This window comes from Anabrus simplex, chromosome 10 (assembly GCF_040414725.1).
Source record: "Anabrus simplex isolate iqAnaSimp1 chromosome 10, ASM4041472v1, whole genome shotgun sequence".
In the NCBI taxonomy this organism is placed as follows: Eukaryota; Metazoa; Arthropoda; class Insecta; order Orthoptera; family Tettigoniidae; genus Anabrus; species Anabrus simplex.
The window spans coordinates 44,368,041-44,383,692 of NC_090274.1; the positions used below are offsets into that span (position 1 = coordinate 44,368,041).

Sequence of the window (15,652 nt, forward strand, 5' to 3'; positions counted from 1 at the left end):
AGAGAAAAAAATGGAAGGGATACAAGACTTTGAAAAATGAAGATGATGATGATGATGATGCTTGTTGTTTTAAGGGGCCTAACATCGAAGGTCATCGGCCCCTAATGGTACGAAATGAAAGAACAAAAATTACAAAGGCATCCACTGACCAAAATAAAAATAAAAAAATGCCATGAAGAATGAATGGATGGACAGGAACCCAAGAAAACACAAAACAAACAAACAAAAACAAAAACCAGTGGATCGGATTCAATAGGGAACGAAAATAACATTATTACCGACCAAGGAACCACTTATAAAGCACAAAGATGCTTGGTGTCTAAAGGGGGTGCAAAATCCATGTCTAAGGCCCCACAGAATGGTACATGTCGCGAGTAAAATAGAACCATGGTATGTGTCATGTTGGGGTATTAATCAGAAGTAGCGAAGACTCACGGTGTTCCACAAATGATGGTACTACTCACAAGTATTGCAATACGTACAAGTAACGCAGACCTATGGTGTGTCTCACACAATGGCCCAACTCAGAGTCAACGCAAACCGAGAAGGTTCCCCACCTAGGTGTACTAAACACGGGCGCCGGTATTCCCGTGGTGTTCCTCACATAGTGGGTACTATTCACAGGCGACGCAGACCCACGGTGCTGCTCATATAGTGGTACAACTCACAGGCTACGCCCAGACCCACGGTGTTGCACACAGGGGTACGACGCACGGGTACTGGAATCCACCAGGCCAGGCTTTAACTGTTACTAATCACAAACCTATTTCGTACCGAATGCAGTGGTACTACTCGCAAGTACAGGCAACCTATGGTGTTCCCCGCGTGATGGTACGATTCAAAATTAGTTTCATGGTTCTAATTCAGTCAGCCCTTGGTCGCCCCTTTTGACAGGCAGGGGATACCGCGGGTGTATTCTACATGTGCGTCCCCCACCTGCAGGGGGTGAAAAATGAAGAAATCGGCCAATAAAGACAAGGGCCAAGACAAGAGTTGATCAAGAGAGGTCGGATAGGATAGATTAAAGTGAGGAGCCTGGCACAAGTAAGTGGAAGCAATGCATCGGCAATAACCTCAACAAGATACAGCCACAACAGATAAAATGGGTGAAGAGAAAAGCCTGTGCAGTGTTCTTTGGGATGAATCATAGCAGGGTGCAATGTAAAACAAATAGCAAAAAACAAAAACAAAGAACAGAAATAACCACAAACAGACACACATCTATTACAGAGCTGAAGCTAACAACTACGAGAACATTTTCTTCACTACTGCAGCGTACTTCTCATCAACTTCTTTCGTTAGGGTTTTCAACTCTCTGTACTTATCAACCACATGCTGGGCATGCGGTTTAACCTTCAAGAGCGTATTCAGGTCGTCTTCAGCATCATTGTAGTTCTTGAGTTCTATATATGCCAAAGCCCTTCGGTACAAAGACTTTTCATTTCCAGCATCCAATGCTAAAGCTTTGGCACATATCTCAACCACATGATGAAAATGACCAAATTTAAACTGGCATAAAGCCAAGTCATTCAATATGGAGAGGCCTAAATGTTTTACATCATCTGCACAAATGTTTTCACCTGCCTTATTCACAAAAAGAAAGAATTTAAAAGCCTTGCTAAATCGTAAAAATGCATCTACTGTTCTTCCAGTTTTGAACAGCTCAACACCTTGATTCTTATGTTTCAGTGCTTCTTCGTAAAGCTGAGCATCTGACATTTCATAAATGAGATATGGCTGAGAAAATGAGTCCAGAAAAATAGTACATTTGACCACTATGGGATCTTCGGGAGGACTCTCAATCGGCACACTGCTAATTTCCTTAGGAAACAACAGTGTAAATCTGCTCTTTTCCTTAAGAAACATTGATTGGATACAGGACTCCAGTCCTTTATCGACAAAGGTATCGCCCCAACCAACATGTACGGCGCTAGTCGATTGTACTTTTAAGTACCTGGAAAAAGAGTCTGGTAGCGAGGTTAGATCGACGTCCATCCCTTCAATGGACACATCAGTAATTTTAATAATGCATTCAGAATTGTCTCTAGGCTTTCTTCCAAAACCTCCACTTCCTATTATATTTTTGTAAATGTAACAGTGTGGGGAGGAAACAGTGTTGCCGGTGTAAGGTGAATCAACTTCCATAGTGATGTTGAGGCTACACAGCTTTAGATACTCACAATGACAACTAAGGTTCTCTCAAAATAAATAATTATCAATAGAGATTGTGATTTATAGGAAGCTTCTAATCAATTACGCTTGTTCCAATATCATGGTTCTCTTTCACTGACTTTGAGGTACCTTCTGTAGTAACTATCACCATTAGATAAGAAAACATTTATTAACTGGAACTTTCAGCTGTCTACAGAGTCCAATTACTACTCAGTTGAAGTCCAGGCTTCATTCTTCTGATTTTTTGTGTGGAAGGGATACCTAGAACAGAATAGTTACATTTATAATAGCATTCATTTTTTTAATTTGTAGTTTAAAATAGGCCTGTCCAGTAGAGAGAAGAATGAATAATACACTGTCTGAAAAAAAAAAAAACCACCCAAAAGGAATGATCTATTTTGGATTTAATCTGGTATGCACGCATACATACCCCTGTGGTAGGACAGAATGGTTTTGAAATGTAATTGGACTGATAACGGGATTGTTAATAATAATAATAATAATAATAATCTCCGAAAACCATAAAAGTTGTTAGTGTGATGTAAAAATATATATACATATATAATGTTATTTGCTTTACATCCCACTAACTACTTTTTACGGTTTTCAGAGATGCTGAAGTGCTGGAATTTACTTCCGCAGGAGCTCTTTTACATGCCAGTAAGTCTACCAATACAAGGCTGATGTATTTGAGCACCTTTGAATACCAACAGATTGAGCCAGGATCAAACTTGTCAAGTTGGGGTCAGAAGGCCACAACCGCCACTCAGCCTGCCAACCATTGTTGTTCACGTGAAGATGATTTGATTGTGGGTACCAAAAAGATAAGTTAGAAATCTAACATGGTGCAGCTTGGATGATGTCAGAATTCAGTAAACAGGGCAGCCAATGTAAGCACAAAAATATTGTACAGTTCATTCTATGCTCAAGAATGGGCAAATGTTGAATTACATCTGGACAGCAAGCTTATGCCTGCACAGTAGAGCTGCAGAGTGGCCTATAGGCCTCTGGTATCCCTTGAATGACAGCATTGGTCTGCTTAGCTTAGGTCCAGTGAGTGGTGGTGGTGGTGGTGGTGATTATTGTTTTAAGAGGAAGTACAACTAGGCAACCATCCTCTATATAACACTAATCAGAGGGAAAAAATGCAAGGGATCCGATATTTCGAAAAATGAAGATATCGGCCAAAGGAAGACAAGGGCCACGAAGGGCGTGAAAATGAAAGACTCCCTAGCCCTCGCAAACCTAATAGCGTCGGGGTCGGAAAAGAACAAGAGTTGACCAAGAGAGGTCGGATAGGATAGATGAAAGTGAGGAGCCTGGCACAAGTAAGTGGAAACAATGCCAGGACTCAGCTAAGGGCCCCGTGGTCGCCAACCCACGCTCCAAACTTCAGAGCCCCTGAGGCCCCTTCTAGTCGCCTCTTACGACAGGCAGGGGATACCGTGGGTGTTATTCTACCGCCCCCACCCACAGGGGAATTAGGTCCAGTGAGCGACGAGACCATTCGTCTGCAAATTCAAACTGAGCCTTTCTCTTATTTTGACCGAATATGGCAGTGCTGCACCCAGACATGACACGAGCTTATCGGAGACCAAACTTGCCTTCATCACAGCCGGTCAGTAGCAACAAAGGAAATGACCATATTTGGCACATCTATGAAGTTTTCTATGCAAGTCAGAATACTTCTAGGGGTGGATGGGTCTCTGGCAAGCACATATGAAGGATCTCTTTTATCTACTGCTTCAGGTACCGCTTTTACTGTTTCCAAAACATGGGTACCGCAATAAAATCGTTACTGTTGTACATGATGGTAACAGATGAAACTGCAACGGAGAGAAAGGAAAAATATGGGGACAGGAAGTTGAAGGTGATATAGTTTGTAGATGACGTTGTAGTATGGAGAAGAACTACAAAGTCAACTGGACATGTTGAGTGAGTATATGAGATGAAAATAAGGGTGGAGAAAAGCAAGACAACAGTGTTGACTGGAGAAGAAAGAGAAAAATTGGGGCACAAGATCTTGAAATTGTGGAAAGCTTCAAGTACAGTAGGGCCGCTATAATCTGGGATGTATCAGAGATTGACCTTTTTCCCATACAACTCACGTCTCTTGGACCGACACTTAGAAAGCAGTGTTGTTGTTGTTGTTGTTGGGTATTCACCCTGAAGGCTGGTTTGATCCTCCACAGTTCCGCCAACAGCTGTCATAGCCTAGGCATCACTGAATAGCCATACTAGGGAAATGAGGAGTGAGGTAGTTTCCCGTTGCTTTCCTCTAGCAAGTCTTAAAGAGGGAAATGTATGTTTTTTACCAGAGCATGAGGAACTTGATCTGGAGGAAGGAAGTGTAAAGAGGTGATGTATACAGGGCATAACAATAGGGTATGTCCAAACTTTCCAGACATATTCCTCACACGTCATACAGACATGGGTCCAGAAGCACTTTATTTCCATGTTAGAACTCTAAACAGTACATTAATCATACCTGCCAACTTTACAAAACAAAAATCAGAAGATTTTGATATGAAAATCAGGAAAAATCAGGAGATACAATCGGTCAAATCTGCTTATTCTACATGTCTTGCGCAATACAGGAATAGGCTACTATGGTCCATATTATAACACTATCTCAAAACCCGACTGTTGCTATACGAGGCTACAAGGCTAAAACGTACACATCTCTATTCCCTCCCGAAAATAGTATGAACTCATGCTCCAGACGCCTGAATCAGTCATCCACTTAGATGACATTACTTAGCAAATGCATACAGTAATATATTGCATCGCACGCCCGTGCAATTATGCGAAGCGCAATGTTATTTTTTATCAAATAATAAACTAAAATACGCCAGAATTGTCTCCAAATGGCACCTAAAATCTCTAGAAAAGTCACCAGTCACTATTTTTGAAATACTGTCACTAAATTACTAAAAAAGACTCCAAATCTAGCAACTAGTCTCTAGAATCGACTAGACTGATGTGAACAAACACGAACATAGCTGGCGAGAACAAGGGATTGACAATCGATATACACGTCGCAACATACAGGTTTCAATAAACATCGCACATTCACGTGCATTTCCAGTATTAATAAATGTTGATATTTCATTTAAAAGCGGCCAATGAGCAAAGGACTTCTGGCCACTGGCGTACAAAGCTGAAATGGCGCGATTTGAAAACAAATGTTTGAAGTTCACCAAAAAATAAGCTATATTCGGGAGATATAATAGAATAATTGGGAGACGGGAAAAACTGTCGAAAATCGGAAAAGTTGGCAGGTATAATTAATAATGGGAAAACCTAGAGAGTTGGCCATGCGATTAGAGTGTGAGCTTGGAATCAGGAGATGGAGGATTTGAATTCCATCGTTGGCAGCTCTGAAGATGGTTTTCCATGGTTTCCCATTTTTACACCAGGCAATACTGGGGCTGTACCATAATTAAGACCATGTTTCCAATCCTAGCCTTTTCCTATCCTTCCGTTGCTGGAAACCTTTGATATTGTAACGTGTTGGTGGGTTAAATAAGTAAATAAATGAGTACAAAACCTGGTAGCGTCCTGTTTCTAAGATTTATTAACTAAGCACTACAATTACAGATTTACACACACACAGACGATAGCCAAGCTTACAACTTACACAAGTACACTTACACAGTTCGTGCGCTCTCTCTTAGTTTCACACACACACACACACACACACACACACACACACACACGCACGCACGCACGCACGCACGCACGCACGCACACACACACACACACAGAGAGAGAGAGAGTCATCGATTATTTACAGTACACTCTCTCAGCCACTCAGTCACACTCGTTACCGCTGTCATAGTCCACAGCCTACACGTCAGTCTTGCAGGTCGGGATAGTATCCGCTGTTCACTCAATCCGTCAAACTCCGCAGTCTTTACATGTCAACATGCAGTGTTCCCTTCGCGCTACTCCAGAACACCCAAGGTTCTTCTCCAGCAGCTGGCCCCAAGAAATACACACGCACGAGTCAACGAAACAGGAACGAGTCCTCGGTTCTAACAGGAAGATACTCCATCAGGCTGACACCTCAGCCCAGGCTACCACTGACTGCATTCTTCACTAACTCACACCAGCGAACTCAATCTCGCTCCTCACACACTCACTAACTCTCACTACTCCAGGCAGTCACTCCTCTCTTACATAGCTGCGCCGACCCTTCTGGAACAGTCCGGATACTAGATGTATCCAGGAACCTCGCGAGATGAAAGACTCCAGATTGATAGTCGAGTAATTTCCGTCGTCCTCTGCTGTGCGACCGCGGACAGAGGCGAGAGGGCCGGCCTACCACTTTCAAGTGTTGCTCGTGATTGGCGGGCTCGAGCGTAAAAGGGGTGGGGCCGATACGGTGACGCCCCCGGCGCATAGCGAGTTGGCATGGCGGACGCCATAACCATTACATTGCAACCTCCTTAAGGCTGCTCGTCCCGAGCTGCTCCACGATAAGCTGCAATACGCTTTGCTCCCACCACCTTCCCATGGGGGATCCGCTGGGTCCGGTCGATGGTGTCCTTGTTCCCGTTGATAACGATCAGCAAGTCTTCGCGTGGCAGTCGGAACTTCGGTGGTTTTCCTTTCGTCCACACCCGCGTCCACTTTCAGGGCTTGAGCGCCTTTGTAGTCCTCTGGTGCAATGCCCAGGACTGGTTTGCTCGCCCCAGATTTAGCCCTGCTGAATTTCCTTTTCTTCTGGGGTGTGGACTTTGATGTTCGTACCAGCACGCAGCTTCGTGCCGGAACAAGTGTCCTGGTCAGGTGGTATCCTCGTTCATTGGTCATCAGTTCGTCTTTCCTTGCTGCTCCGTCTCCTAGTAGGGATCCCTCCAGCTGTGCCGTTGCAATCGCTGCCTCTGTCTCATGGGCCACCGTCAGAGCCTCTTCGTAGTTCTGTTTCTTGCCGATCGTCCTCCCTGGACGGATCTCAGCGCCACGTAGTTTATCGCAGGCATCAGCCGCCTCTGAGGTGGGTGTCACCTCGCGATAACTCTTCCACAATCACATCACCTAGTCGCTCGATCTCGGCGTCGATTATCTGCGGCGTTATATCTGTGCGCTGAGTCCTCTCCTGCAACTGGACTCAGTAGGTTGCTCTCGGTTGGTGGACACGGCAGCGTACGTCGAGCACTCCCACAACCTCCTCGTAGGTCGAACTTGGCTGGGGGCTGCGTTTGAACTATCATCTTCTGTACACGTAGTCCGACGATCGGGTATTCGGCACTCTTCTTGGACGTCGATCCGGTCTCAAACCGGGTCCGGCATGTTCTCTTGGAAGTAATCCCGTCGTCCTGTAGGGTTTCCAACTTCACGATGGTGGAGCCACCGTTGCTGCTAGCAGTATTCATTCGCGTCTCCACAGCCATCGTTTCTCCACAACCGCGAGCATCTCTTCGGATCCCTTCTCGTCCAGTTCGTTGTCATCCCGTACATTGTCTTCGTCGACCTCTGTTTTGAGAGAGCGCACTTCGTTTTCTGACATTAACTGTTCGCTCTTCCGTTCACTTGAGTCTGTTTTCAATTGGTCCGGGTTTGATCTCCGCTCAGATCTCAGTTTACTAATGAGTTCGCCATAACCAGATAAGATTTTATTTTCAAGCTCACTAAATTTGCTTAGGAAAATCTGAAGCTGTTTGGAATTCATTTCACTCAAAGAAATTTCTGCCGCCTACAAAATAAGCTACCAGGTACTCGATTCTGACACCAGTTTTTACGTAAGAGTTTATCCACTAGTTTATCACACTTGTCCATCCCACTTCTGATGCCAGTTGTAACGTGTTGGGGGGGTAAATAAGTAAATAAATGAGTACAAAACCTGGTAGCGTCCTATTTCTAAGATTTATTAACTAAGCACTACAATTACAGATTTACACACACACAGACGATAGCCAAGCTTACAACTTACACAAGTACACTTACACGGTTCGCGCGCTCTCTCTTAGTTTCTCACTTGTTCACACACACACACACAGAGAGAGATAGAGAGAGAGATAGAGAGAGATAGAGAGAGAGAGAGAGAGAGAGAGAGAGAGAGAGAGAGAGAGTCATCGATTATTTACAGTACACTCTCTCAGCCACTCAGTCACACTCATTAGCGCTGTCATGGTCCACAGCATACACGTCAGTCTTGCAGGTCGGGATAGTATCCGCTGTTCACTCAATCCGTCAAACTCCGCAGTCTTTACACGTCGGCACCCAGTGTTCCCTTCGCGCTACTCCAGAACACCCAAGGTTCTTCTCCAGCAGCCGGCCCCAAGAGATACACACGCACGACGTCAACGAAACAGGAACGAGTCCTCGGCTCCAACAGGCTGACACCTCAGCCCAGGCTACCACTGACTGCGCTCTTCACAAACTCACACCAGCGAACTCAATCTTGCTCCTCACACACTCACTAACTCACTCTCACTACTCCACGCAGTCACTCCTCTCTCATATAGCTGCGCCAACCCTTCTAGAACAGTCCGGATTCTAGATGTATCTAGGAACCTCGCGAGATGGAAGACTCCAGATTGATAGTCGAGTAATTTCCGTCGTCCTCTGCTGTGGAACCGCGGACGGAGGCGAGAGGGCCGGCCTAGCACTTTTAAGTGTTGCTCGTGACTGGCGCGCTCGAGCGTAAGGAGGGTGGGGCCGATACGCTAAAACCCCCGGCACATAGCGAGTTGGCATGGCGGACGCCATAACCATTACAATATGTTAGTGCAATACCAATATAGTTGGTCTGTTATTGGACATTATAAATTTTCCAGCTAACTCATTCCTGATTGCCAGCGTTTCACCCCAGTGTGCTAAGTTTGGCTCATCAGTTGGTAAATAGCACACCTACCAAGACGCAGTGGCTTCCACGGTATGCACTAGCCATGCATCTTGGGAGGTGTGGTATTGACCAACTGATCAGCCCAATTTTTTTTTTTTCCTAGTTGCTTTACGTCGCACTGACACAGATAGGTCTTAAGGTGACGATGGGATAGGAAAGGCCTAGGAATGGGAAGGAAGCGGCCATGGCTTTAAGTAAGGTACAGCCCCAGCATTTGCCTGGTGTGAAAATGGAAAACTACACAAAACCATCTTCAGGGCTGCCGACAGTGGGGTTTGAACCCACTATATCCCAAGTGCGAGCTCACAGCTGCACACTCCTAACCGCACGGCCAACTCGCCCATTATGAGCCCAATTTAGCACACTTGGGCAAAACTCTGACATCCAGGAATGAGTTAGCTGGAAAATTTGTAATGTCCAATAACGGACCATCTATATTGGTATTATAAACTTAATCATTCGGAATGGATATTTCAGGTTCTGTATGCAAATCAACATCTATATCATGTTAGTGCAACGTTAAATCACTAGTGAAAGAATGCATGGGAAACACACAGGAACAGAACATGCCAGCATAATATTTGAAACTCTTCCTTACATGATATGTTTAAAATGCCACCCATCACTGGATCTAGGATTCAATGCGACGACAGGTTGATGCCTGCATCAATGCTAAAGGAAGGCGTTTTGAAGATTTTATCTAAGAAAGAGTTTCATGTGGTATCCTGGTACGTATTTTTCCTGTGTTGTTTCCTATGATTAAAATGTATTATAAAGTTATAGAAAATGAGTTCTAACGTGGAAATAAAATAAATTTTCATTATTTTTAACATAGAAATTTTACGGATGCAGGTCTATATATTTTCTTCTTCTACATGTGAGGAAGTACAGGCCATACTGTAGCAAGCGCAGGAAAGCAATCATATCGTACAATGAATGAACGTCGAACTGGCTTGACTGGTTAAGTTTACGAGGCCTGGAAAAAGCTCATTTTTATGACTTTCATGGCCCGAATGAGTAAATTTATTTCAGGTTCCCTATGGGAATCAACATTTATATCACCTGATGGCCAGGCAGGCATCAATTTTTGGAAATGAGACACAGTCTCTCATAGTGCATTGGCACTATTGGTGGCTCCAAGCAGCCTACGCAGTGGCCTCCACGGTATGCACTAGCCATGCATCTTGGTAGGTGTGCTATTTACCAACTGATGAGCCCAACTTAGCACACTATGGCAGAATGCTGGCAACTTGGAATGAGTTAGCTGGAAAATTTATAATGTCCAATAACAGACCAACTATATTGGTATTGTTCATTGTACGTTCGGTAGACTATAGTAATTCAGCCAGTTTGACGCACCAAGAACGGCTAGTGCAGGCGGATGTTAGAACGCCTATAACGTACGCAACTATTTTCACCTTATGAATCAAGATGTTGTGTACTTTCCTGCCATCTCTGTTTCGTAACTATAATTAATACAAAACTGATCAATATATATGTTATCTTGACTCTTATTGATCAGGGATAGAAGGAGAAGTGCGTTCTGTTAAGTTTCAAGGAAGCTGCTGTCATATCGAGAATGCTTTGTGACGTATACCTAACTTGAAAATTATTGTATAGGCTTTTGGGCTTATGCCGTGTCAAGAAAATAAGGTGAAATTCTTAACATTTCGCAGGGAACTGTGTGCTCTGCGTCCACAGAAGAAATCTCGACTGTCCACGAGAAAGGCTTCTTAAACAATTTGGACGTTATAATAGAAGTGGAAAATGGTACGTTCATTCGCCACCAGATGGCCCCCAGAACGTGGCAACGCTAGCGTTCAAAGCGGAAGCTCACCGAACCATCACAATCAGTCCACGGCCAACTTGATGCGTCGCTCTAGCTAGGAGCACAGCGAGGGATCCAGTCGGCCGCAATCAGTCTAAGCGGTTCACCTAACGTGTTTGTGTAACACATGACATATGCAGATGTACGGCATAGACACAAGCCTGGAATGAAACATCTGGCGACGAGGAACGTACAAATTTGGAAAAACAATGAGACGAAATAACAATAGTGAAGGGACCGAGAAGGGAAATACCTACGTAAATTCTTAATGGTTGGCAACCAGGTATTACTTAATTGATAGCCGGTGTCCCTGTTGAAATTGTTAGAATTTCTACGTATTTCCACAACTTTCCATATATTCCTGGACCTGTAGTGTCTAATGTGGGTAAGAGCTCGAGCATCTTGGAACATGACATCATGACCCGACGACAGAGCGTGCTCAGCTATGGCCGATTTGTCTGGTTGGTTGAGACGAATATTACGTTCATGTTCTTTGATACGGGTACCAATGGACCGGCATGTTTGGCCAATGTATACCTTACCGCAAGTACAGGAAATTTCGTATACCCCAGGATGTAAAAGTGGGGGCAATTTGTCCTTGGTTTTACTCAGACTGTGACCAATTTTAGTGGCGGTGCCAAACACGATCTTTATATTGTGTTTGCGGAGGACCTTGGCAATTCGATCTGTGGTGTTGTGAATGTAAGCCAAGTAGGCAGTTCCCTTCACTTCTTCCTTCTGTGAGCTTTCCTTGGTCGTTTCTCTGTGATGTAGGACTCTATGAATCTGCAAATCGCTGTAACCATTACCCTTGAACGTGACTGAGCGTGTCCATCTCCACCTGGATATGTGATGGCTCACAAATTCGTCTCGCCCTCTTGGCGAGTGTCGTGAGAATGCCTTGTTTTTGTGCTGGATGGTGGTGAGAATCTGCATGAAGATAGTGATTTGTGTGGGTAGGCTTACGATAGACTGTATGTCCTAGGAAGCCATCCGGTTTCTTTCTTACTAGAACATCCAAGAAAGGAAGGCATCCGTCTGACTCCATCTCCATAGTGAATTTTATTGTTGCTGATTTAGGTGGTTTAGGAATAGATGAAGTTTCTCAGGACCTGCTGTCGAGACCACAAATGCATCATCAACATACCTCCACCATATCATAGGCTTGACGGGCGCCGAAGCAATAGCTTCCTCCTCAAAATGCTCCATAAAGAAATTAGCCTCTACGGGCGAAAGTGGACTTCCCATAGCCACTCCGTCCGTCTGTTTGTATCCCCTGACCACAATTCAAAACATGAGGACGGTGGGTGGGTGGGCAGGCGGACGGATCCATCCATCGTCCTCATGTTTTGAATTGTGGTCAGTGGATGTTTTTGGGCTTTTAATTTGTCATTTCATTTCGTTCCATTAGGGGCCGATGACCTAGATGTTAGGCTCCTTTAAACAACAACCATCATATATTCTTTCGATTTCCTCATCATCCACTGAACTAGTAGGCATATAGACCTGCACTATTGTGGTGGGCATTGGTTTGGTGTCTATCTTGACGACAATAATTCTTTCACTATGCTGGTCGTAGTAGCTTACCCGCTGCCCTACTTTCTTATTCATTATTAGACCAACTCCTGTATTTCCCGTTTGATTTTGTGTTGATAATTCGGCAGTCACCCGACCAAAAATACTGCTCTTCCTGCCAACGTACTTCACTTATACCAACTACATCTAACTATAGTCTATCCATCTCCCTTTTCAGATTCTCTAACCTACCACAACAATTCAAACTTCTAACATTCCACGCTCCGACTCGCAGAATGTCAGTGTCCATCTTCCTGATGATCGCCCCCTCTCGTGTAGTCCCCACCCGGAGATCCGATTGGGGACTAGTTTACCTCCGGAATATATATATATTTTTTTTTGCTAGGGGCTTTACGTCACACCGACACAGATAGGTCTTATGGCGACAATGGGATCGGAAAGGCCTAGGAGTTGGAAGGAAGCGGCCGTGGCCTTAATTAAGGTACAGCCCCAGCATTTGCCTGGTGTGAAAATGGGAAACCACGGAAAACCATCTTCAGGGCTGCCGATAGTGGGATTCGAACCTACTATCTCCCGGATGCAAGCTCACAGCCGCGCGCCTCTACGCGCACGGCCAACTCGCCCGGTCCGGAATATTTTACCCGGGAGGATGCCATCATCAGTACATCATTCATACAGAGAGAGCTGCATGTCCTCGGGAGTTAGTTACGGCTGTAGTTTCTCGTTGCTTTTAGCCATGTAGCAGTATCAACACAGCTAAGCCATGTTGAGTATTATTACAAGGCCATTACAAGACCATTACAGTCAATCATCTAGATTGCTGCCCTCGCAACTTCCGAAAGGCTGCTACCCCCCTTTCGATGAACCATTTGTTAGTCTGGTCTCTCAACAGATAATGATCCGATAGGGTTGCACCTGCGGCTCGGCTATCTGCTTCATTGGGACATGCGAGCCTCCCCACCGCGGCAAGATCACATGTTTCGCAGGGGAGGTTATTCGGTATATATTGCTCAAAATGTTTGGTTCAGAGGGAAATATTTATTGTAAGAACACCAAATGGTTGACTGTGAGAATCCAATATAGTCGTATCCATGTTATTCCAAACTTTTGTTGAGCAGTGTATTTTTAATGGATTGTTGGACGACTGCCTATTACAATGTACATTGTTTCTGGCAATAAATGTTATTATATTCTACTCAAGGCTGCCAACATAGGTGCAGCTAGTGACAAGACCATTGGAATGGACTGGTTAGACCATTGGCCAGTGGCAAGACTAGATAGGTTAGACCATTGATCTGGCTAAAAAAAATCAATGTTTTCACTCTTTTTCTGCAGTACATAATATATTCATGTCGCAAATACATCCGGCATGCACGATAACACTTTCAAACATTGCAGTTTTGTTATTTTCACAGAATGTACCAGCCCTGTTGCCAAATGATGCAAGCTCTATTGGAGACTATAGCAAACTTCTCCAACCAACAGGAACACAGAAAATGGTTGTATTTCCCAGAATGACAAGAGTCTCAGTTGTAATAATTCTAATAATGTTATTTGCTTTACGTCCCACTAACTACTTTTACGGTAATAATTCTAGGACAGGATGATGGGTCCCTGGCAAGGAAGGATAACTGCTACTTCAGGTACCATATTACTGTACACCATTTTTGCACAATTTTCTCATTCCTAAACACTCTGTTAGTAAAGTGCTACCACATTTTGATTTGGCATTAAAAAGATAAACCATAATATTTCAGGCTACATCCAAGCAGAACACAACACATCCTATGCCTAAATGATTAACCAGCACCAAATTAATCTTCTATATGGACTATCCAGGTGGAATTGGATAACACACCCATCTGAAGATCCAGGTACAATTACTAAGTTTGATTTTGAGTTCAATATTTGAGCCCCAAGTTATTCTTGGTGGATGATGGAACTATTATACAGTAATCTCACAAATTTTAGGAAACCATGTATTATTACTTTTTTTTTTTCCTATTTGCTTTATGTCGCACTGATAGGTCTTACGGTGACAATGGGACAGGAAAGGCCTAGGAATGGGAAGGAAGTGGCCGTGGTCTTAATTAAGGTACACCCCCAGCATTTGCCTGGTGTGAAAACGGGAAACCACGGAAAACCATCTTCAGGGCTGCCGACAGTGGGGTTCAAATTCACTATCTCCTGGATGCGAGCTCACAGCTGCACGCTCCTAACCGCACGGGGAAACCATGTAGAACTACAGGTTTCTTTTTTCAAGTTTGTTACAGCTTTAACGTGGCACTAACACTTCCAGATTTTGGGCGACTATAGGATGGGAAAGGGCTAGGACTGGGGAGGAAGCAGCCGTGGCATTAATACAATGTCAGCATTTGCCTGGTGAAAAAATTGAGAGCCACAGGAAACCATTTTCAGGGCTGCCAATGGTGAGGTTAGAACTCACCAGCAGTCAATCTGGTCAGTAGCGTACTAGAAGTATCAGTGTCATGTCGCTCTTTTTGTTACGCCTGTAGACTGCTCCGTGGCTCTAACTTTGCCTGCTCCCAGCCCTTTGTTCTTGTCACTCGTCCGACCGAACCAAACCAGACCAATGGTGTTGTCACGGGATATTAGAGATGTGTGGGCCGCTTTACGGCTGCAACCTGTGGCGCTTACGCCCCTATAGCCTCCGCCTTCTCACCCCACACCACCGTGCTTCTGCATCGACGATGGCAAGCCTGCTGAGTGTTATTTGACGTCGTCCGCCGAGCCGCACCATTCTGAATCTCTAACCTAACTTCAACTCGCCGGGTACGTAAGTATTACCCAAATCTCTCACACAACTCTTAGCTTCACAATAGTCTAGATGAATATTTCCAAATACATTCGTCAGCCCATAATAAAAAAATAAAAAAACACGTATAATTCACAACTTCGTGAAAACAGAGTCAATTAATATCCAAATACAGAGCCAGAACACTCCAATGCATGAAACTGTTCCACTAAGAAAGCTTTGCTATATTGGTCAAAAAATTATCCGTGGAGTATGGTAGCATCTTCATTACCTTTAGCAACTACCACCACTGCAGAAAACATTATTAATTCTGTCATGGCTACATTTTACACAAAATCCAGCATACTTACATCTATATATTTTTTTTCTGGTATTTAATTCCCCGTCCGTCAAATGTCAAAACCAGTAGGGCACTTTTTTAAAACTCTATATGATATTCATCAGTTGTTCGCTCCAGTTCGCTCTAATTGCTCTTATGCCGGCTCGG

At 44.2% G+C, this 15,652-nt stretch overlaps 1 protein-coding gene across 1 annotated transcript; it reads right to left on the bottom strand.

The window, feature by feature from the left end:
• Positions 1-1,014: 1,014 nt before the first annotated feature.
• Positions 1,015-15,628, bottom strand: Bdbt (Bride of doubletime). Its single transcript, XM_067154576.2, has 2 exons — positions 15,516-15,628; positions 1,015-2,433 (listed from the first exon to the last, which is right to left on the bottom strand). The coding sequence occupies exon 2, from the start codon at positions 2,143-2,145 to the stop codon at positions 1,246-1,248; it is 900 nt and encodes a 299-aa protein (XP_067010677.2). The 5' UTR covers positions 2,146-2,433; positions 15,516-15,628; the 3' UTR covers positions 1,015-1,245.
• Positions 15,629-15,652: the final 24 nt, after the last annotated feature.